The sequence below is a fragment of the Dermacentor albipictus genome, chromosome 3, assembly GCF_038994185.2.
Source record: "Dermacentor albipictus isolate Rhodes 1998 colony chromosome 3, USDA_Dalb.pri_finalv2, whole genome shotgun sequence".
NCBI classification, from domain to species: Eukaryota; Metazoa; Arthropoda; class Arachnida; order Ixodida; family Ixodidae; genus Dermacentor; species Dermacentor albipictus.
In genome coordinates, this window is record NC_091823.1 from 1594491 (window position 1) to 1619283 (window position 24793).

A 24793-nucleotide genomic window follows, 5' to 3' on the forward strand; every position below is an offset into this window, starting at 1 on the left:
CACGTTTTTAAATAGTAGTACATGTGACTACTACAATTTGTGACTATTCGTTTCTCTGCGTCATCCCGCGCACAGCGAGAAAAGAAAAAAAGAAATGACGGGTACAGTGGCGCACTTTTCAAGAAGCAGCCACAACATTCCAGTGGCTCGCTGGCACCGATGATGGGGTCGATTTCTTTGTAGAGTCAGTTTAAGACCATTTAGTATATCTCAAATGCCTGAAAACATGCTTGAACTATCCGCGCTATACGGGTTTGGTGATCGCGGCAGGTGGCACGGCATAGTATATCTCAATGGTTCAACATCGTGGTTTCGGAGTCTCCCGCACGCAAGCGGGCATAAACGCCGCTTGACACGATATATTTTCGGTGGAATTGAACAGCCCTTAAAGTGTGGAAAAAAAATAAACCCCGCGAAATATGGAGAATACCACGTGATTGCAATTTCACCCAGATCATAAAGCAGCGCCCTCAAACAGGCTCCCTCCGAGTTGGATAGAATGAAATTGAGGAAATAAATGAATAAAAAAAACGTAATCGAGCTAGTTCCTTATCTGCCGCGCCCCGACTGAATAACACGTCGTGTTTGGTGTTAGTTGGAAAGAAACTGTGATAGCTGTTGTCTTAGCGTAGATAAAGTGCACGGATGTCTTTTTTTTTGTCATAAAACCTATCACCACAAAATCGAATTGACAACATCAGTTCAAAGGTTCAAAGGTGTGTTTTCTTTCGTCCCAGTCGCCATGTCTTTCTCTAATGAGCAGAAGGTAAACATGATCCTTGCCTTCGGACCTGCAAATGGCAACAAGAGAGCGTAAACTTTTATTTCAAATCAGCAAGATTTGAGTCCGGCGTCTTTTAGTGGGTCTGGGCACCCGCCGCGGACGCGGTTCCGAGACCTTGTCTCGAAGCGGCTTCCTCGGCTCGCTGGATGGCCCAGAGTTGTGCTGTCAGGTCAGAGCTGAGCAGTGCGGTCATCCAGCGTGACTGGAGGCTGGCGGTGGAAGAGACGGAGGGGTCGGCACTGCCCGACTTGTTTGTTAGGTCCCGACACTCCCATAGCATGTGATTTAGTGTGGCAACCTCGCCACACGATGTGCATCTGTTTGTAGTGTACATGTCTGGATACATGGCGTGCATGAGTCCGGGGTTTCTGTAAGAGTCTGTTTGTAATTGTCTGAAGTGTACTGCTTGCGTCCTGTCTAACATAGCGTGAGGGAATGGGTATATGCGTCTTTGTAATTGGTAGTGTGCCGTGATGTCGTGAAAAGTGTTCATACGATCCTCCCATGCCCAGACGTTTGCAGTACCCCGCGGGGGCTCTTCCTCCGATGCTGCTCGGTGAGTCAGGCCTCGAGCAACGCCGTGAGCCGCTTCGTTGGGGGTGCTCATTCCAGTGTGTGCCGGGATCCACAGCAAATGCCTTCGGTTATCAACGTCGGCCTCTCCCTGGTGTATGGGATGTCGCTGGAGTATCTGATACGCCTCTTGCGAGATGCGTCCATTTGCAAAATTGCGAATTGCCGTTTGCGAGTCACAGATCACGTATGTAGCTTTGGTTTGTGTGAGGGCCAGTGCTATTATGGCCGCTTCCTCTGCCGCTTCGGCATGTGCCGTGTTCACGGTGACGCTCGTGAGGTGGTTGCCTCGGTGGCTAGTAACTGCTGCCACGAAACTCTTCCTGTTTCGATAGCGGGCTGCGTCGGTGAAGACCGCCTCCTTGTCGTTAGAGTAACTTTTGTTCATTTGTTGTGCCCTGGCTTTACGCCTCCCCGTGTGGTGTTAGGGGTGCATGTTGCGAGGCAATGGGGGTACGTATAGTTGCTCGCGTATGGGTCTTGGAATGTCTACTTTGACGCCGTGTTGCGAGTGGTATGTGATGCCGAGATTTTCAAGCACGTGTCTGCCCGGGCGGGTCTTGGATAGGCGTTCAAGTTGGGACACTTGTTGCGCCTCCACGAGTTCTTCGAGCGTATTGTGTAGGCCTAGTTCTAAGAGCTTGGTGGTGCTAACTCCAGGCGCAAGTCCCAACGCACATTTGTACGCCTTGCGTATGAGCGCGTTGAGCTTGTTTTTTTCCGCAACCGTCCAGTTGTGAAACGCTGCCGTGTACCTTATCTGGGAAATGACGAAGGCTTGTATGAGTCGGATGACGCTGCCTTCGCGCATGCCCGCGTGTTTGTTGGTGATGCGTCGAATGAGCTGCATCGTGCTGGTGGCCTTTGCCGTTATCTTGCGAAGTGCTTCGCCATTGCCACCCTTATGCTCTATCATCATTCCTAGTACCCGGATTTTCTCTACTATCGGGATGGGTAGGCCATTTGATGCCGTTAATTGGATCTTTTGCTTTTCCAGGGGGGTGTAGCATTTAGGTGGGCGCCCCTTTCTGACTGGTCTATACAGCAGCAGTTCAGATTTTTCGGCCGAGCAGGCGAGTCCCGTGCCCACGAGGTAGTTTTCTACGCATTGGATGGCCTGTTGTAAACGTTGCTCGATCACTCCGTCGCTGCCCGTTGTCGTCCAGATCGTAATATCATCCGCGTATAGCGTGTGATGCAGTCCTTCGATTTGAAACAATGGCAACAAGAGGAAGTCCGCAAATATATGTATCAGTCATGAAATTATGGCGGTAGACCAAACGTATCGACTATCATCAGAAATTATGAAAAGCTGAGACAAACCGGCAGCTTCCAGAAACAGTGGCGGAGGACTCCACCTTTAAGTCCTAGCCTACGCACGGATGTTGTAGCATTTATGGCCTCAAACCCTCATGCTAGCGTGCGGGACGTGGCCGCACAGGTACAAATATCCAAGTAATCAGTTTGGAGGGTTCTAAATAACTCGGCCTTTCACATGTACCACCTTGACGAGCACTAATGCTTGGAAGATAGGGCCCAGCATAATCGTCTAGATTTCTCGAATTGGGTCCTCACGAAAGCCGATGGGTCACCGGACTTTTTGAGCAGCGTCATGTGCACATATGAAGCCAATTTTCGCAGAAACACCTAGGTAAATTTTCATAATGCACACTATTGTAGTGGCTCCAATCCACACTGCGTAAAGCGCAACCGGCACCAGTACCAGTGGTGGCTCTATGTGGGGTTCAGAATTTATGCCGGTGCTATAATCGGTCCCATCTTCGATCACACAGTGAGAGCGTTGCGTGTACGAAACCCTCGAAGGAGTGGTGGAATAATTTCTCAGCGAAGTCCCGCTGTCACGTCTTCCACTTCTGTGGTATCAACAAAATGGGGCACCTGCACACAGCAGCAGCTGAGCGCGAAACTAGCTGGACGCGACTTTTCATGCGCAGTAGATTGGAAGGCATGGGCCTGTAAATTAGCCGGCTAGGTAGCCTGACATCCCTCCACTCGACTTCTTTCTTTGGGATTATGTGAAAGATCGCGCTTACATGATCGAGATGGACGTCACATTAGTTCGAAGCAAGGATAATGGTTGTCTGCCGTAGAATTCCGACATCGGTCATCAAGAAAGCCACTGAAGATGTGCAGTGGCGTAGCAACAGGGGGGGCCGGGGGGCCGTGGGCCCCGGGTGCAAGGGGCCAGAGGGGGGGCGGGTGTCATACGCCTGAAGACGGCCCTCTTTCTGCCGGCTTGACTGGGCGCAAATGGCAAAGAATGCTCCGGTATCCAGTAGCCCGAGCTCATGTACCCGATGCGTTGCGCCGAATAATTGTAGGCTGCAGCTCTATCAACACCTCACGAGATACTTGCACAAATGTGTGGGCTGAAAATTTTAGTTCGCAAAATGGTCGCTAAACTATTCGCCTTAGCGGAACGTTCCATGTGGGGTGCGCTCATGCCGTGTGTTCATGCTGGGAGCAGGAGTCGCTAAACATACAGTGAGGCGTTGTAAGGCGTTGAGGCTCTTGGGTCCCTCTTCCGTTCAGAACGCGCAGCGAAGACGAACAAAGACAGCAGCAAGAGGGCGTTCAACGAGCGCGCCCGTCTCTCGCGTTTACGCCGAAGCGTTCTATGAGGGCGTTGTTGCATAAGTGCGGCCGTCAAAAGTCGTGAATGGGATTCTCTGGATCGTCTTCAGGCTCGGTGCGGCCGAAGAGTTTGACGGCGTATGACTCGACAGGCTGTATATCGTCGCGGGCGCCGCGATGTTCAGCTCGCTTTTACTTCCCCTCTCCCGCTCGCTCCGAGAAGCTGCTGCGAAACCTGCCGTTATGTTTAACGCTTTCCTTCTTACCCTCGAAAGTTTAAGAAAACTGTTGTTGTGTGACTTCATGTCACAAGTACAGTGTCTGTGTCAGCTTCGCAGAATTTTACAAAAAAAAAACTTGAATTTTTTAAGGATATTTCGTGATATTCTATGAAGTTATGTGTCTTTGTGATTACTAAGAATTCGGTAGCGTGAAAAATAAGGCAGATAAGTAATCACCATATCCTTAATAATCCCTCAATTAGTACTTATAGAGGAAGCACTTCAATTCCATAATTGAGGACTCAAAGTCATATTATTAACTCCACAAAAGCTTCTTGAACGAAATCGTTTTGAGTGCTACAACCTACAGTACTTTGGCACTATGGGCGGCGCCCAGTATGGCAGGAGCGAAAGAAATATGAAATAGTGGACCAGTGAGGTTGATCCCTCAACCCTCTCCATTGCGAGTGCAGACCAACAGGTTTCGCTGACACGGGCTTCATCGCGGTCTTTTTTTTTTTTATGGTGACGCCAAGAATCAACGCGAAGCGTGCTCTATTCTGTTCCCAATCTTTTGGTGGCACCGCAGCTCGGATAATCACGTTTGTCCGTATAGCAGCAAATAAAAACAAGGCTTTATTGATCAGAATGAGGAGAACTCGTAATTGTCATAACATTGGCGCCCGCGCAGCAGGGAGGCAGGTGGCGTATTCCGTTTTTCTAATATGGTGGGGAGATCAGCGTCACTCAGACACAATTTCATTTTCGTTTTCGTTCAGGGCTGCCCACAGCCAAAATACTGCGGGCCGTAGTACCTACGACGATTTTTGTGAAGTTGTTGGGCAAGATATGAATGTTGGCCTTCAATTTGTTGTTGGTCAATGAAGTTGTTGGTCAAGACCCTGCGTGAAATTCTAGAAAAGAATCCATCTTTGACGCTTATGCAAATCAGGATGTCTTTGACAGAGAAGTTTCCCGGTACCGAAATCAGCAAATCGACCATCGATCGGCTCCTCGATGGCCATGGTTATACACTTTAGTTACTCAGAGGCCGGTTGACCGTAACCGTCCTGATGTCAAGGAAGAGCGCCGCAAGTTCACTCAATGGCTTCAAAACGAGGGCACCCCAGTCACGCGGCGCTACATTGACGAAACGAATTTCAAGGTGTGGTGCGCAAGAAGTTTTGCCAGAGCGAAACGAGGCGCCCCAGCTATTCGTATTGCAACCACCAGAAAGGCCGCGAATATAAATATTTTGGCTTGCATGTCTGCAAATGGCCGTCTGCATTAGACTTTAGTGGACAAGATCCTCTCGGCTGCATTCAACGAATTTCTAGATGATCTGTTCAAAAAGCTTCATCATCAGGAACCTGGCAGTGAAGCTGTGTTCCTGTTTGACAACGCGCCAGCGCACTGGCGTGCTGAGGAGCTTGTCTTGGCCACCAATAAGCACTCAGTGGAGCGGCTTCCACCCTACCACCCATTATTAAGTCCAGTCGAAAAAAAAGTTTTTTCGAAGTTCAAGGCTGGTGTGAAGGCTTTTCTTGCCGAATGGCGACACCTTCTTTTCACGACTCCACCGGGTATCTCCAAGAAACAGCATCGCCGGGCACTGTTGGTTGACGCCGCGAGAGAGTCAATGCAGCACATCCTGCGAGTAGAGTGCGCTGCCTACGACAGGCAAAACTACACTTTTGTGCAAGCTGCCTTTGAGTGCCGCGATATGTGAAAACTGCTCAGTGATGTACTCAAAGGAAAGTTGACAGTCTTCCAACAAAGTGCTTTTGGTCTATAATAAAAAAGCTTTCCTCCCACAGATCTACGCATAGCTCTTAAGGTCAGCATTTGCATGAACGATTCACAGGCGTCGCTTTTGCAACGCAATCAATTGCATTATACGAGTTTAAAGGCACTTAAACATACTAACCTTTTCTGCTAAATTTCGAATAAGCTCTTTTGCACATTAGTCTACTATATATATGCAAGCCAATTGATGAAGCGTTGCTCCTGCTACCGTTAACATTTTTGTTTCCATTTATTTATTCAAGTCAAGTGGCGCCTGTTTAAACGTTATAGATAAAGAAAGGCTTAAAAATTCAGAAAGTTAACCACTAAACCTCATATAGGCTTCTTTGCGTCAATTCGATCAAACATGTCAGTTCCTAGTCGTCATAATTGAATCGCCTTTTAAGCGGCCTTTCATTTTATGTCCATGAAGCTGTGATTAGTAAGTAGTCAAGAAAAATGAAGTGAACACAGTCACCATTGACCACCAGTATTTCGCCCACATTTACAGTCTCAGAGGATTAATATTCACATATGGCAAAATGAACGAATGATGGCTACTACTGTCGAAGTGATTCGTGATTACTACTCACTAATTTTTAGCATCCCCAGGGGTTATAAAAATTGAATCATCCTTCGAATTATCATTTGACATCCATGACACTATAATCTGTAATTGTAAGGGAACGCTGAACTGAGATTATCACTAGTGATCACTAATCACTCTTTACTATCATGTAGCAATGGTAGCAAAAAAATGCTAATTCAATATTATTTTGATAGATATCAATGACTACGTGCACGATTGATGGCTGCCGCTGCCATACCAAAGGGACTCTTGATCACTACTGACAAATGCTTAGCACCTTCAAGTCATTAAACTTGAATTGAACATATGGCTCAATTTTAATTTCAAACATATGTGACTTTTTACGCTGTAAGAAGTACGAAAAAAAACAAATGAGCTCGTCATTAGTGATCAAAAATCACCCTTCACTATCAGGTAATAGCGGTAGCAGAATAAATGCTCACTGATCGTAAATGATCATAATTGCATCGTTGTTTAAAAGAGTTTTCATTTGAGATGCATGACGCTATGCAGCATAAAAGTACAGGAACACCGAACAGTGCTTATCTCTAGCGATCATTAATAGCTCTGTGATGTCAATTAGCAGTGTTGACTGATTAAAACTCTCATTTATTGACACTTTCATTTATACCATTGGCGGCGTGCATGAATGATGGCTGCGACCATCACACTACAAAAAGCAATTCTTCATCACTATAATGAATCAATCTTAGCATCTCCTATAGTTTTAAATTATAGTTATTTAATCGCCGTCTGAATGACATTTCATTTGATATCTATGACGCTATTCTGAATGAAAATTGGAGAACATCGCACTGAGTGCATCCCTAGTGATCGCTAAAAACTCGGCGGTATCAGTTGGCAGTGGTAACACAACAGTGCTCATCTTGCTACAGCGTTATTGATACTACTGACGGGACTTGCGACTGAAAGCTGCCTCAGCGATATTAAAATAGGTGAAAAATATTCACCAGTGACTTAAGCATACGAGTTTATAGTAGGCATAGTGAGTCACTCGATTTATCGCATTTCATTGGATATATATGACGTTATGTTGCGCATAACACCGAGAACCCCGAATTGCGCATTGTATTTCACTTGTGCTCACTAGTGACTCGACCATATCAGTCAGGTGTATTATGCAATTAACTGTTACTCATGAGTGTCTTAGTGTTACCGATGGCAAGGTATTTGATTGGAGGCTGCGGATATCGCAGTAGAATAGTGAATCGTATTCGCTTGCGACCGAAGCCTCTAAGCGAGGGCCTAGTGATTATAATCGAATCACTCTTTATTGTTTCGTTTAATAGCTATGACCAAATCGCATGTGTATCATTAGCTCCTCTCTCTGACGTTTCCTCTCAAATAATTTCGAGAATTGTCATCTGCTGTGTCGCTCTCATAACGAAGTAGAAAATAAAAACCTCCAAAATTTGTCGTTAATTACGTGGCAGGAAAGCTACTGATCAATCACCTCGCTCTCTCATTTTCAAAGTGTTAACTCATAATATGTTAGCAAATTTTCAGAAGTCTTGAAACTCAAATGTTCTTGTATTCCGTTGTGCCTGGATTAAATTCACTGGCATTTGGATTATTTTGGGTTGCGTTTGGATTAAATTGAGTGATGCTTGGATTAAATTGCTTGCATCACTACTATGTGACAATATTATCATGAGGCATGCCATAGTGAAGGATTCCGGATTAATTTTGACCACCTGTATTTTTTCGCCATGCACCCGATGCGTTCTTTGCTCCATCGGCCCCCTGCGTGCAGGATCAAACAGCAACGCCACGCCACTGGAATATACTATGCACAGCTGATGTTCTCCTGTCTGTTATAGAATATCTCGTCTGCCATTCAACAAATCTAAACAACTGTACTTGTGGATAGCCATGCATTGCGCAATCCCGTGCCAGAATGCTTTAATGGTGCTACGATGAGCAACGACATCACGAATATGGTAGATAAATACTCGTATAGTTCAGAGTCGGCTCCGTGATTTCCAAGCGTTTCCTGAAACGCTACGTCGTAAACGAAGCGTTTTTTTTTTCTCTCACGTTGGCTTCCCGTGCTGATATTACTTGCTTTCGCGTGTTTTTTCACGTTATGCATACGTGCTGCAAGCCGTAAATACAACGAGATGTCTCCCTGACGAGACGATACGGCCTTTACGGCCGATACGGACGTGGCAGCAATTTTGTGGTTTGCTGTATACATGCTAGGGCCGTATAACGTAAAACTATTCCAATATGTTTTTAGTCCAACCTCCTGACGTAAAATTTGCGTAACCGCCGACGCAAGCATCGGGGAGTCACCCGCAGGGTTGTCTTAACAAACCAGTCAAATGTTCCCCTCTTTCATAGGAGGTCACTTTTGTTTGCTTCAAAAACGAATAACATTGCCTGCACTGTGCGGCTTGTCTTATCTAATTGGCTCACAAGAGGCGAGGAGCATGCTCAAGTGGAGAGGGATTCGATGGGGCCTAGCCACTGCACTGAATATCGACAAACGGATGAAGAAGGTGGTGCCGGCGTCTGCGATTGGTCCGCTTTCTCTTACTTAGCTTGCGGTGGCTCGTCCACAATCGCGGCGGCACGCAACGGAAGCTTAAGAATGACGCTAAAACTGATCCTCAGCAAAAAATAGTTCACAGAACGAGGTCGTAACGTGCGGAAAATTCTCGAAAACGTTACAAGGCCATGCAAAAGGTTTTATTACACGCAAATAAACCCATGCTATCCGGCAGGGGCGAGTAGCCAGTGCGGGAGCGATCGGCGGCAGCAATCTTTTATTCCTTTCGGAACGGGGCAGCCTGCAGCTATTCAGAAGAAAATTCAGTTTTGTTCGGCATAATAGTGCATCTTTAACGCCTAGGCGTCACTTTGACGCGGTAAGTTTTTGTCGTTTTGTGACGTCGCGTGAGAGGCAGGTGAAGTGGGTGCAGCCCGAAAACGTTTTACCAATAGCCAAGGGCGGATGGCAAAAAGGCGTCGAATCATAAATAACTATTTTGTTTTGTTTGGTCAAGTTATGCCTAATCAGTGTGTACACGTCACATCAGATGGCGAGCCAACGCGGTTTTCGTGACGTCGCGTGACAGGCAGGTGAAGTCAAAAAAGTTTTTGACCAATCGCGAAGAGCTGATTGCAGAATTGGAATAGAAAAATTTGGAATGGTCTTACGTTATAGCGCCCCTACTCGCGCGATATGTAAAAAAGTAAACGCCGCAGATGCAGCGTGGAATGATTCTGTGGACATATGTATTACCACATAATCACGCGTACGGCGCGGTTTAATGCATATGCAACTACGGCCAAATGCTGCATCGCGGGCGTATGACACATGATAGCTTAGTATCTGACGTTTCGACGTCGCGCCTTAAGGATGCCCGACCTTATGGACGGTGCACTAGCATAGCCTATTACAGCCGACGTATGACTGGGTTGATCCAGGAGATGGCGTGATACTAAATGTGGGCCGGTCCCGGAAACAGCGCGCTATTCCGCGGTCGTTCATATCACGTGGGTCGAGCGGTGCGCATGTTGCTGATTTCACAGGCAAGCACACGTTGCGGCAGATGATGAGCAGTTTGATAGCGTTTAACTACTTCACGAATGCTTCGCTTCACACATATTCCCAATGTCCGCGAACTGGACATGCATATGTTTTGTTCTTTATTGAAGATTACTCCAAAAGTATCGGCGCGGCAGGAAGGTCTGTACCTATGAGTACCGCAAGGAGGAATCGTTGGTTCGTTATCGTTCCCGCTGTTCTGGCGAACAGCGGGAACGATAAAGCATTTACGCTTTCTTCAGAACACCCATTTTAAGCTTTCTTCAGAGCCGCAATTGTCGCCGTTCCGACAGGAGCGACCGGGCTATCAGGGCGGCATGTGCGTCACGACGTGCTCGCCATTCGAGCAAGAAAGGAAGCCCCCTGGGTGCGCTAACGCGCGTGCTTTTCGCTCTGCAATGCGGTGCCCCGGTCACCGCGAGGACACCCGCGCACTTGTTATACGTGACCCGGGGCGATGGAAACGAGCGGAACGCGGCAACGCTCGAGGCTTCTCAACGCGACGAGATGCTGCCGAGCAACAGCAGGCTGGAGCGGGCTCAGTGCCGTGCTGCACTGTGACACAGCTGAGAAATAACACACTTGAGCGACCCTGCACAATAAGAGCCCAATTTCCAGCGAAGCTGCGCTTCCTTTGAGCAGTCGTACGTATCAGTCATTTTATTGCAAGTAAACAAAGTGCACTTTAAAGCTTTGCAGGCGTGTGACTTCTGAGGTGTCGGGACGGCAGTTTAGGTTGAGTCGTTTCCAGGCTTTTGTTGCAGCACGCTCATGCCTCGTCGTGCGACATGTTTTTCTCCTCAGCTCGTTCCTTATGGCTCTGCTTTTTGTGTTATCTTATAGATTTGCCCTCCTGATTCATTTTATGCCGTTTCTGTAAATCTCTGTGGTCCATTTTTGTTCCCGTCCTTTCCATCCAATTAACCGTTGTTTCTCTCATTTTCTTTTTTTTTAATCCTGGTTGTCTATTTACACTTTCAATTACCCTGTACTTGGTTGTCAACTCTCTTGTCATCTTCCTCCATTCCGTGTCCACGCTTTTGAGGTACAAATATTTGTGCACTTTAGCTGCCCATTTGTTTTCATCCATTCTTTTTCTGAGTACTTCTGCGTAGCAAATTTCTCTCTGCACTTCTATGACTTCAAAGATGATGTCGGAGGTGATGCGAGGAAGACACAGCTCCGGCAGCATCGGGTTTTCAACTGTTATTTTTTAAAATTTTTATATCGTGCGGCACACGCTGCGCGGCCGGGATCTAACTTCCTCCTCCTTGGCGGATGCTGCACGCGGAGGGAGTTGTGGCCTGCGGCCCGGGCCCGAGGCAAGGGCCACTGCAGGGCTCCCCTCCGCGACGCGGAAGCCAGAGGAGCCGCCCAGTGAACATGCTTAGATTCGACCGCCCAGACCGCGGGCGCTAGAGCGGCGACAAGGCAGGTTTAAGTCGGTCAGCAGCCACGACGTCGTCGCGACCATTAATGTCCAGAATAAATATCTTAGGCGCATGATGGAGAACGTGGAATGGTCCATCGTAGGCCGGGGTGAAAGGTGGGCGCACGTGGTCCCGCCGAACGAAGACGTGGCTGCAGGAATCCGTATCCTGGCTGACAAATACAGACCGGTGGTGCCGGTCAGCAGGAATTACACGAGTAAGGTCACGAAACGTGGTATGCAGCTCCCGAATGTAGGTGGAAGCATTATAGGTGGCGACAACGGCACGAGGAATTCTCCAGGAAGGCGCGTGGGAACGCCGTAGACGAGTTCAGCCGATGAGCAACCTAGGTCAACATTCTGTGCTGATAGGATGCCTAGAAGTAACGAAAGGAGGGTGGACGAGCCAGTGTTCACTTGACTGATAAGTGGTGAGGCAGCCTTCAGCTGTCGGTGAAGTCGTTCCACCATGCCATTCGAGGAAGGATGGAAGGCCGTCGTATGGATGTGTCGAACGTCCCAGGATGTTGGCAAGTGTGGTGTATAGGGTCAATTTAAACTGGCGGCCTCGGTCGGTGGTGACGACAGAAGGGCATGCGAAACGCGACACCCAGCTGCCCATGAAAGCCGTAGCAAATGTCTCTGCGGGCGAGGAGTTACGGAGTCGCCATCTGTCGGAAGCGCCTCCCTTGCGTATTACGAGGGATCACGCGGCGCGCTCTTCATGGGTTTCGCTTACGGCGCTCAATAAAAACACCACGCGGCAGCCCTCCTGGACATTTATGTAGGTACTCTAAGACCGAGGGAAGTTCTTGACTGCCGACATAATAATCTTGGGCAAACTGAAAGCACGGAATCTTTAACAGACGCTAGCTCTCTACTGAATACGTACAGTGAACGCCACTGCGCGCGGTCGCCGCGATGGAGTTTCCCGATCTTGCGTGAAAGGTAGGCACACGCTGAGAGTAAACGATGTGAAATATGTTATCATAGTGGGCTGTCTGTATAACCAAGTGGGGTATAACAGAATGAAGTCCTAATGCAGTGATCGCAGGGGTTCGCAGTAACCGACTGCGCAGCCACCCACTGCGCATGCATTTCCGCGCGCAATGTTTGGCTTTCGCTGTGAGCGCGTTTCCGCCCCGTGTAGTGAGCTTTAGGCCGCAGCATATGAGCATTTGACAGTACTCGAGCAACCATTGTTGCGTGTACGCTATCAGAACTGTTCAAAAATAATTCCGTTACACAGACTTCGACGCCTACGGCGACTGTGCTGTGCCGTCGCGATGATTCAGCCCTTTTTTGTCTTCTAAATTCTTGGACATTTCAATATTATTTCTCAAGTTGCGTCGCACTGTATGTTTATCGGTCTTCTCAGCGTGCGATTTCTCTCTGCTTCTTTTTCGTAATCCAGTGCATTAATTCGTAACACAAACATGACCATATGCCATGCCTTTTTTTAATGTGCGTCTTACCACTCCCTTTCCGTTCCGGTGAACTTGCCAGTATCTAGCATCAACAAGTTCGTAGACCAAACCGTCACGACATAGCGAGCGTCTCCGTGCATGCTTTCTGCTACTCACCGAACATCGCGCAGTCCCGGCACCATAGCAGAAACCTTCCTCACGTCTGTGCTTGCTGCATACCCGAGTTGTAGCCGATGGCTGTTTGCCGGTTCTAAGTTTCGCCAGGCAAGCTTCACGCAGCTCCTTGCCATGCGGCTATGTGTCAATAAGGCTGACACCGGACTCCGTTGCGCACTTCCGGAACTGCGGCACCGAGCAGTAGCCTACCATGCTGCACGCCTCCAAATTCAGCCACTAGCTATTATAGTACTTTCAAATGTTGTCAAGCAGATACCCAATGCGGTAAAGCCCTTAATCAGAACCGCGGCGCAAGTGGGGCTTCAAACTTTCGCTTCCGGCTCGCTTCGGCGCTTCCGAAGCAGCCGACGCGGCCGCTGTGTCTACGTGATCCCTCATTCCACGTCATGCCGACGGTGGCGCCAGCTTTCTCAGTGGTGGAGCTCGCCTCCAATAGTGTCTGCAATGGGAAACGCCTCTGGCCATCGGGTGAACCGACCCGCACATAAGAGCAGCTAACAGGCTGTTGCGGCGCCTGTTAATCGAACCTCGACCGGCGTTACTATTGGGTGGCGTGGCGTTGTCGGCAGGCTGCAGGCGTCCGGTAGACCACGGCGACGAGGCAGGGGCGAGAGACTTCTAGCGCGAAGCTTGCACTGTTTATTCCCTGGTTGGTGAAGGATATAAAAGAAAAGAATAATAATCAAAATACATTGCAGGGCCACTTAAATTGGCCCGCTATAACCGTAGGCGGCATTTTGCTCACGTCAACGTCACATGACATGTACTGGTGTGGTCGGTGATGGGCGGCTGCTCCCTCTCTCCTAGCCGACGTTGCACGTGCCTCTGCTGGCGGCAACCCGTGGGTCCAGTTTGGTTTGCGGAAAGGGGTCTCCCCTTGAGTCGCACAGTTTGCGGAAGGCGGCCCTCCCTCCTTTCACGCACACACACAACGGGGCCCGTACTCACTGCAGGGCGCCCGCCAGACCGGCAACCACTCGAAACACCCATAGCAAAGTAGGGATCCATCCACCGTTTCGATTAGGCATGGTCTTTAGATCATCCTTATTGCACGGTGTTACACGCCAGCCGTAACAGCACCTCCGGCGGGGGAGGAAGATCCGACGCGTAGAGGCCAGCAGCCACTGGGCGAGGGATCGGCGTTTCAGCTGCAGTATTTCACTCCTGGGTGACGAACCCTTGTTTCATAGCTAGTAGATTCTCTGGAGTCGTTCATCAGTCCTCGAGGTGCTCTTGTATGCCTTTTCTCCTTGGTCCGGTCCGGTGAAACTGTACCTGCAAACCAGTCTCGCAACTTTTCATCTCCTGTTTGTGCAAGCAATCACTCCAGAACAGTGCCGGACCCACGACCTCAAAGCAAGCGAGCACAAGGCCACCTACCCCAAAGACACACCAGGCTTTACAAAAAAAAAAGAAAGAAAGAAAACCCGCTACTGCTTTCCCATCCCTGTCGCGCGTCCTCCCCCGAACACTAAAAAGAGCCATTTCGTGAAATCGTTAGGACTTGGTTACCAAAATCGCTAAAAATCAACTGCAACGCCGCGAAAATAAAAAAAAAACGTATGAGAAAAATAACAACGTAAAAATGACATGGAAACCAGAGTGAGCATGAGGCTTTCGCTACTCTAGGGGCAACGACTCATACCGTTGGCATTGCCGTTAAGTTTACCCTTGTAGCTGCGCGAGTACCTAAGCAAAGTGCGACAATATCGGAACATTTGGCAGATAGTATGATAATTATAGCCGCAAGAGGGAAAATAGAGGAATTCCAGATCAAGCGACAGAACAGGTATTCGGCTTTAACTCAGGAAGAGGACTTTAGTGTTGAAGCAATTAACGACAATCTTGTGGGCATCATTAAGGAGTGTGCAATAGAAGTCGGTGGTAACTCCGTTAGACAGGATACCAGTAAGCTATCGCAGGAGACGAAAGATCTGATCAAGAAACGCCAATGTATGAAAGCCTCTAACCCTACAGCTAGAATAGAAGTGGCAGAACTTTCGAAGTTAGTCAACAAGCGTAAGACAGCTGACATAAGGAAGTATAATATGGATAGAATTGAACATGCTCTCAGCAACGGAGGAAGCCTAAAAGCAGTGAAGAAGAAACTAGGAATTGGCAAGAATCAGATGCATGCGTTAAGAGACAAAGCCGGCAATATCATTACTAATATGGATGAGATAGTTCAAGTGGCTGAGGAGTTCTATAGAGATTTATACAGTACCAGTGGCACCCACGACGATAATGGAAGAGATAATAGTCGAGAGGAATTTGAAATCCCACAAGTAACGCCGGAAGAAGTAAAGAAAGCCTTGGGAGCTATGCAAAGGGGGAAGGCAGCTGGGGAGGATCAGGTAACAGCAGATTTGTTGAAGGATGGTGAGTAGATTGTTCTAGAGAAACTGGGCCACCCTGTATACGCAATGCCTCATGACTTCGAGCGTACCGGAACCAGGCTGATGATGATGATGATGATAATTACCACTACACGTGTTAAATCGACGTCATATAGGAAAATGTATGTTGCTACATTTATCGAATGCATTGCCGACAACAGTCATCGTGAGGTGAGCTCTGCCGTAATTTTTTGTTAATTCCCTCCGCTGCGCTCCGCGTTCGCTCTGCATTCCTTCACTCGGTTACACCGACGCCGCCGACGCACGAACGGGCGCTAACAGCTGCACTCTAAAAAGTCTGCTTTATAAGGTTATGCGTCGACTATCGCCGCCTTTCAGCGATGTCTGTGCTCTGCCGCGCGTCGATAATGCTTTGGACAGTCTACAGGGAGCGGAATTCTTGTCCTCGTTGGATTTGCGCTCCGGCTACTGGCTAGTGCCGATGACAGACACCCTTGGCCAAAAGACAGCCTTTATAACACCTCATTGGCTATATGAATTCACCGTCATGCTATTCGGCCTCTGCAACGCGCCTGCCACTTTCTAACGAATGAGGGGCATCATTGTTCGTGGCCTAAAGTGGAACACGTCCATTTGTTGCTTGGATGGCTGACTGGCTGGCTGGCTGGCTGGCTGGCTGGCTGGATGGATGGATGGATGGATAACTTTCTTGAGGTCCGTTGGTGCGCGAGATTAGTGCGTGGCGGACCGCTCCAACGTCGGGACAGAGAGGCCATGCCCCTCCGCCGCGTGGCGGCCCCGATGGACAGCCCAGAGCTGTGCTTCAAGGTCCGAACTGCGTAGAGCTCGGTCCCGCTCTTCCTTGGTGGCCCTGGCTTCCCGCGCCACGGGGCAACCCCAGAGCATGTGAGCAAGGCTAGCTATATCTTTATAGTAGGGACATGCATTGCGAGGGTGCGCATCCGGAAAGATATTGTGCGAGAAGGCCAGGCACGGGTAGGTGGCCGTCTGAAGCCGCGTGTACTTGACTTCTTGTGCTTTATTGAGTGCTTTGTGCGGTAGTGGCATGGTTCTCTTGACTAACTTATAATGCTGGGTAAGATCGTTGTAAGTGACGAGGGGGTCGCCCCGCTCGCCCATCCTGCCGAGAGGGAGTCCGGGCTCACACGGTGAGTTAGGTCTCGTGCGGCCTCGTATGCCGTCTCGTTGAGGTTAGGGAGCAGAGAGAGAGAGAAACAACTTTATGGAGCCGAGCTCGACATCTTCTTAGACGCCGTCGATGGAAGTGGTTCCCTCTTCACGGGACCCATATGCTTCCCTAGCCGCCTGGCCCCTGGAGATCAGGACGAGCTGGTCTTCCAGGGCGGTGCTGGTTAGCAAGGTCTCCCATCGCTCGGTAAGGGTGGATGAGGGTAGGGGTATGGTAGCGGGGTAGTTAAGAGGTGGGAGGATCGCCTTGATGAAATCGCATACTCCAATGACGTGTTGGAGCGTGCCTAACTGAGTTTTGCAGAAGTTACAATCCTCCTCGTACCTTTCCGGGTACATCTTGTTTTGAAGGTAAGGGTGCGGGAAGGATCCTGCCTGTATTTGCCTGTAGATCGCTTGCTGTTCTCTGCTAAGCGATTTGTGAGGATCGGGGTAACGGCGCCTCTCCGTCTTATAATAGTTCGTAATGTCTCTGTAACTAAGTATGGGCTGTGGCTCACCTTCCTCAACCCGGTGTTCCATCTCTCGGGCGAACTGGTGGGCAAGTTCGTTGCCCTCCAGCCCAGAGTGAGCCGGTGTCCATATAAACTCAACTTTCCTTTCAGGTACGTCACGTTTACTTTTGAGAATATCTACAGCCGCAAGGGACACCCACCCGTTTCTGTAGTTGTTATACGCCTTTTGCGAGTCGGTGACTATTCTTCCCACCTTGGGCTGCGCGAGTGCTAGCGCTATCGCGGCCCCTTCTACCACCTCCGGAAAAGACGTCTTGATGGAAGCGCAGGTTTCGAGCACAACCCGCGTTGTAACTGCCAGCAGCCCCTCCAATTGTCCCATCTGTACCGGGAACCAATTGATGTAGTTTGGGGTGAGGTGATGAGTACCAAGTGTTATGCCGACGGTCGGGGATATGCTGCCTGTTCCGAAAAACAGAATTGCCCTCTTGGAGTCGCAGTATACCAAGCTTTTCTCGTCTTCTAGGAGTGCAAGGGTGATGGCCGCCTGCTGGGCCACCTCAGGGCTATCAGTGCGGACCATGCACGCGTTGATGACCGTGCAATCTTTGTTAACCACCACTCCTACATAGGCTCGTCTGCCAGGATATCAGGCTGCGTCCGTAAAGCAGCATGCTTTCCGGAGGCGGCTGCCTGTCGGAGGAGTGCTTTGGCTTGAGCAAGTCTTCTGTCGATGTTGTGCTCTGGGTTCACATTCCTGGTCAGAGGGGCTACCATTATATTTTTCCTCTGGTCGGATGTTAGCACGTAGTTGTTACACTCGATCTCCCGAGGCGCGACGCCGATTTCTCGTAGGATCCACCTGCCCGCAGGTGTGGCGGACAGCCTGGTGATCTGTGTCCTTTCCTGTGCCTCCGCCCGCAATATGACTGCAGTGAAAAAACAAAAAAAAAACAAAAATACATATTGGACTTTACTTGGAATTGCACATCTTCTTTCGCACAAAACATTGGATCATGTGCTCTCGCTTTTTGACTGTCGCCATAGGCCAAGGAACGCATAATATAGACACCGCGAAAGCTGCGAAGCAACCGCTAATGCCACGATTGCCCAACAATCTTACAGGTTGGATTGTCGTGACTATGTGGCATCACCAATTGACATGCTTATCAACCTACTCCCGTTTCATATGAAGTATGACGACCGATGAGGTAGGCCAGCTTTCGGTTCTACTTATGTTAACCGGAGTTGAGAAAAGGAAGCGTCGCGTTTAAACGAAGTTTGTTAACATGGTTCCTATCGGTGGCCAACCATATGGTACGCTTGTCCCATTAATCCGCCATTTCTGTTTGAGCGGGTTTCGTAGTCTGCTTATTGGCCAAGATATTCACGCGTGCTTCCCGTAACCCTTGACTACTAATGGCTCCAAGACTGCTCGTATCTCCATTAAATAAAATCAATTTTTGTAATCTATGAAAGCCATACAGAGAGGTTAGTTGCACTCCAGAGGTTACTCAATTGCCTGATTGATTGCACGGACGTGATCCATAGTAGAACGGCCTTCCTTCCCGAAGCCTCCGGAAGGGGTATTGTACCACGAATGTTCTGACAAAAACCCGCGCGTAATGGTCGCGCTAGTCTTTAGCGTACGATGATTCCCTGCGCGCAAACGGAACGACGCCTGCGCCCAGCAGCCACGGCGTCTCCGCTAGGTCCCGTTACGCTGGTTCACTCCGAAACCGGGTCAAACAGGTTCCCCCTCCCAGGAGGAGGATGCGATGAGGAGAGAGTTGATCCCTGAAAGATCGAAATCCGGTCCTCCACGGGGCATGCGCACTCTCCCGTGAACCACGTGACTCGAGCCGCTGCAGCGGCCCGCCCTCCGCTGTGTGGCCGTTGTTGGGCCACGCGCGCCGCGAGGAGGGAGCACCGTCCGCCGCCGCAGGTGAGCCATTTTGCCGTCGCAGCGATGGCCACACTCGTGCGCTCTGCGTGCTTCACCAGCGAGGGTCTCGCGCAACACACGCGCGGCGCTGGGCCAGTTTGTTGCGCAGCTCAGGAGCAGTCGTGCCTCGTGGTGTCGCGTGCCTCTACCAGCTTTTCTGCTGAACATGCGCTATGCTGTACACTCAGGTGACATAATAATCAAATAAGACGTCGGTATTGTGTGAACGTAAGAACTTTGTTCTTAAATGCAGCGTTTCGCAGGTTCGAGTAGTTTCCAATGACGAGTGTCCCAATTGCGCGCAAGTATAACGGCACCGCACGGGAGCCGTACGTGGCCGCTTGCTTCCTTGCTTTGTGACCGTCTTCGCGTTCTGTCGCCCGCTTTCGAACAGCTGGCCGAGCACTGGCGCATAAGCGAACGGGTCGCCGGAGCCTTCCAAGCGTAGCAGTCGCCAAAGCGAAGTGACAGTTTGGAATAAAATGTTCGAGTCCCTTCGTCCTTCGCCGTCCTGATTACGGTCCTCGCATCGATGGCCGAGCTTCGTAATTCAGCTCCTATGCATCCAGCGTCTTCTGTGCGTGAATCGCGATACCGTGGAAGGTGTGTCAGCGTCCAGAGGCATTCCACCACTAGGAAAAACCGCCAGACGTCGAATTTCAGCAAAGTATCGGAGCTGTCAAATACTAAAAGACTGCAGAAAAATAAACACTGAAAGTTATCGGAAAGACGAATCTACAACGCGCTATGCTAATTAATCGCGTGTTTTCTTTTGCGCTTTTGTGCGACGGAAAGCTGGCCCGTATCTGCCCCCGAATCACGGGTGGCGGTACGAACGGGTGTACAGTACAGCAAGTTAAGCGTCACGTGCACTTCTCCACTGGAGTAGTTTATCTTTTCCCTCTCAGCTGTGGCAAGTGCTAGATCGGGCAAACTGGGCGCTGCATCAACGACCGAATGAGAGAGCACGCAAATATTTTAAAGAAGGATACGACTGCGCACTTGTCTGTGCATTGCAGGTCTTGTCCCGACTGTGAACCATGTTCTTTAATGTCAGAATCCTAGGCGTAAGCAAGAACAAAGCCCCATGTGAACTATTAGAGGCCTACCATATCCAAACCACTGGTCTAGCTTGCGGGAGTCAAACCTAAGTTACACTTTATGATTCGGAATTAAGATTGCTAAGCACATAAAAAGTAATAACAATGCCTTCGGCTGACTGGCGTTCTTTGCGTGTTTTATGCGTTTGCGCATGTGTATGTTTGTGTATCTATAGGATGCTCTGTATCCGGAATAAAGAGTTGTAAGTGTAGTTTTCGTCTTTCCTTTCCTTTTGCTTCTCTATGTTTTCTTCCTTTCGAGTTTTTGCGCTAAAAAGCATAATGTAAACCATCATGCTAGGTGCCCAAAGTAGGCATTCGATTGTGGCCAACGTGATTTCTTTTGCGTTTTTTTATTTCATTTCGATGCCCGCGCCCCACAAAAGAAGCAAAAAAGAAGACGTTGTTTCGGCGCAGCGAATAGTAGCATGGTAAAAGTTCGATTTTGTTACTCGTTCTCTTGCGGAAAGTAATGGGCCACGGGGCGCTTCAGTCGCCGGATACTCTTTGTTATTGTTGTAGCAATTATATAGACGCTCCGGGCGCATTCCTGCCATCGCCGTCACCGTGATGTCCTCTATAAGGTCGAAGGCCGAAAGCATCTAAACCGAGCGCCGCATGCTGTATGTGCGAGTGAAAGCGTAGCGGAGCGGGCGGGCGGGGGGGGGGGGGGATGCATGGGTGAGCCAACGATAGTGGCTCAGTCTGTGCACAAGGGCGAAAAGCGGCGAGGAAGGCGTGCCGCCTTCCGTCGCACGCGATGCATCAGAGACAATCGAGGCAAGGGGGAGGGGGCTTAGGATTTTGTGATCTAGGAATCTGTGATTGCGCAACATGTTTATTAGCCTTGTATGACGCATTGCATACAGTGACTTTTTCTTAGATACGTAGATTTATTGGAGACCTATACGCATATTTAAATATCTTGTTGCGAGCTTTTGTGTCTCATGCAGTCTTTTTTGCCCTTTGTCAAGCTCTATCTTCGCATTTGTATATTCCAATGTATCTTCGCATTGCTAATGTACTCGTATATTTCGCAGAACTGCTGCTTTTTATAAGTGTTCTCTGTTGCGGCTATAATTTCGGTACAGTTACTCACAGTAGACGACCGGTGACAGCTGATCCCGCGAAATACATTCAACAGAAGACAGCGTCATTGAGATTTTCATTGACCGTTCATCATCATCATCACCATCATCATCATCATCAGCCTATTTACGTGCACTGCAGGTCGAAGCCATATCCCTGCGATCTCCAATTACCCCTGTCCTGCGCCAACCGATTCCAACTAGCACCCGCAAATTTCCTAATTTCGTCACACCACCTACTCTTCTGCCGTCCTCTACTGCGCTTCCCTTCTCTTGATATCCATTCTGTAACCCTAATGGTCCAACGGTTATCTAATCTGCGCATTACATTACCTGCTCAACACCATTTTTTATATTGAAGCCTATTATAATATCGTCTATACCCGTTTGCTTTCTGATCTAAACCACTTTGTTTCTGTCTCTTAAAGTTATACCTAGCATTCTTCGTTCCGTCGCTCTTTGTGCGGTCCTTAACTTGTTATCAAGTTTCTTGGTCAGTCTCCCAGTCTCTGCCCCATAAGTCAGCACCGGTAAAATGCACTGATTGTATACTTTCCTTATCAATGATAGTGGTAAGCTCCCAGTCAGGAGCTCACGATGTCTACCGTATGCGATCCAACCCATTTTCATTCTTCTGTGAATTTCCTTCTCATGGTCAGGGTTCCCCGTGATTAGATGACCTAGGATAACGTACTCCTTCTCAGATACTAGAGGCTGACTTGCTGTCTTGAGCTCTTGTTCCCTTGCCCAGTTATTAATCATTATCTTTGTCTTCTGCTTATTAATCTTCAGCCCCACTCTTACACTCTCCCTCTTAAGGTCCTCAATCATTTGTTGTAACTCGTCCGCAGTGTTGCTGAATAGAACAATGTAATCGGCAAAGCGAAGGTTACTTAGGGATGCGCCATCGATCCTTACTCCTAAACCTTTCCAGTTTAATAGCTCCAATACTTCTTCCAAGCACGCAGTGAATAGCATTGGAGAGATTGTGTCTCCTTGTCTGACCCCTTTCTTTATATGTACCTTACTACTTTTCTTGTGTAGGATTAAGGTGGCTGCGGAATCTCTGTTTATATTTTTCAGGGTATACTTACGTAAGTGGTCTGTACTCCTTGATTACGCAATGCTTCGATCAGCCATACATGGTTTGAACATTTCGCGCTTGTAAGCAATTGGCGGCTCTGCTACCTCCGTGGTCGCAATACAATTCTCGGGAATACAAACGAAAATTAGCAAGAAAGAATAACTGCAGATGTAGACGAAAGGAATGGACGCATATACGACCGTTCTGACGTGCTGGAAATCTGTGTGTTAACTTCCCAGCTAGGTGTTGTTGCTGGGCGCCGAAGGGCAAGAACACAGCCAATGTTCTCAATGTGCCCGATCTGAAGCAGCTCGGAGCAAACACACACACACACACACACACACACACACACACACACACACACACACACACACACACACACACACACACACACACACACACACACACACACACACACACACACACACACACACACACACACACACGCACATGCACGCACGCACGCACACACACAAGGTACATTTGCAAACCCAGTGCTTGCTGTGCACATAAAGGACGCGCGAACGCGACAGGAGAAACCAGAGCAAGCAATGGTCGAGCTCCAAACGTATAGGCGTGAATTCCGCGACAACCATAACTGCCTATCCCTGTCTTGCACTATTATTTTTCCTCTTGCCAGCGACAGATAGCGCTGCAGTAGACCGGCGTGCATCATCTTGAAAATGGGATATGTAGTTGGGAAGGAGAGCAAGGAGTGCAAAATGACCAGTCCAAATTTGAACGCTGAACAAATAACAAATATAGTCACTAGAGTCGAGGAAGAACTTGGCAAATGGTCAATAGTGGAAATGTAGTGAACTTCTAAGTGTAATAACGACAGAAATACGGAAAGAGACACAACATGCTCGTTGGAAAGGAAAACAGAAACCAAAAAGCTGGTGGAACAGGGAGATACGAGACGCGATCGCAGAACGACAGAAAGCATCCAAAGAGCACAGGCAGGCAAAGAAGGCGCAGTTGCCGTAGGATGAAGTAGCCAGTAAATCGGAAATATACCGGGAGAAAAGGTCTATAGTTCAAATACTGGTGCAAGCAAAATTATAAGGTGGAAGTGAACGTTGGTTGTCAGAAATACGTGAGAAAAAGAATGCCCACCTAGAATATTTTGGAACCAAATAAAATTATTAGGCAGGAAGTCAACAACAATACAACAACATATCCTAGACGAAGATGAAAACAGACTGAAAGGAGAAGCGGCAAAAATTACATCTGAAAAATAACAGCCGAACCATCCAAGGCAATGCCGAGGATGCATCTGAAGGAAAAAAGAGCATGAAAGAGGCCCAGGTGGAAAAGGAGCTGGTGCTGACAAATTTCAACTGGAAGAAAGCGGAAGAGAAAATTCCTAAGCACACAGCCATGGGGCTAGACGAGGTTCCAGTTAAGCTGGTTAACGAACTAGGACCAAAAAGTAAGGCAGCTCTGGTGAAAGCAGTGGAAAAAACTTTAAAGGGTAGACGAATACCAAACAGTTGGCGACAAAGTAGAATGAATTTAATTTATAAAGATAAGAGGGACAAATATAGAATTCACTCGCATATACAGTTGACCATCACATTGGTAATATACAGGTTAGCAATGCAGGCAATCAAATGACAGCTGCAAGCATGAGCAGAGAATAATGGCATTTTGGGAGAACTTAGGAGTGGCTTCAGAATAGGTAGGCGTTTGGATGATAACTTGTTTGTTCTTACTCAGTGTATTGAAATATCAAAAGCAGAAAGCAGACCGTTGTATGTGGCCTTTATAGACATATTGTCGCGTATGTTTAGACGATCGTCGCGTATGTTTCATGGCTCCTAAACCGCAGCTTAGAAATAGAAGTAATACTGCAATAAGGTAACATCAGTGAATGGAACATTCAGAAACACACAATTGATCTCCAGAGGTTGATTTTAGGCTCAAGTATGCGCGCACACATCGCGCTGCGTGTTCCGTCTACCTCAACGCCAGCAGAAACTACGGCCACGACGCCTTAAACCACTACATCGTAACAGCGTGTGTACCGTTTATGATAGGAGTCGTGATGTTATACTTCGAGAAGCGTTCAAACTGTTCGCTGCAGGTTACATTGCGTGACTACTTAGTTCGATGGATGAGGTTTCCGCCCCTGAATAAAATAGTTTTGGCAAGTAATGGCAGCACACCTTACACTCTGAATTAAGCTTGTCCAGCAAAGGGACTGTTTACGAACTGCGCGAGCGTCCTTAGCAGTGGTAGGTGCTGGATTAGATATCTTTGCTCTATATACCGCATGGGCCAAGCGTACGGCATCAGCGGTTATATATCTATAAACGTTGTGCGGCGTGACTATGCGAGGTCGTATTGCGGCGTTAGCCCGTTTTCTCTTGCTTTTTCGAGAAAGAGGATAATTGTTCTT

The 24793-nt window shown here is 48.6% G+C and overlaps 2 protein-coding genes across 4 annotated transcripts in view; one reads left to right on the plus strand and one right to left on the minus strand.

Annotated features, from left to right (window-relative positions):
- Positions 1-24793, plus strand: part of LOC135919942 (CD9 antigen-like) — an 82869-nt gene that overhangs the window by 3047 nt on the left and 55029 nt on the right. The window contains exon 1 of one of the 3 annotated variants that reach the window (XM_065453964.2): positions 18987-19120. The exons of 1 other annotated variant lie outside the window; for it this stretch is intronic. The gene's annotated coding sequence lies outside the window, so the exon portion shown is untranslated. Of the gene's footprint in view, positions 1-18986; positions 19121-24793 lie in introns of those variants that run through there. One more of the 3 variants, XM_065453962.2, reaches the window with a different exon arrangement.
- LOC135919941 (uncharacterized) overlaps positions 16384-24793 on the minus strand; it is a 78010-nt gene continuing 69600 nt past the window's right edge. The window contains exon 2 of the mRNA XM_065453960.2: positions 16384-18104. Within this exon, the coding sequence (XP_065310032.2) occupies positions 16778-17758 (981 nt within the window). The 5' untranslated portion in view covers positions 17759-18104 and the 3' untranslated portion in view covers positions 16384-16777. The remainder of the gene's footprint in view (positions 18105-24793) is intronic.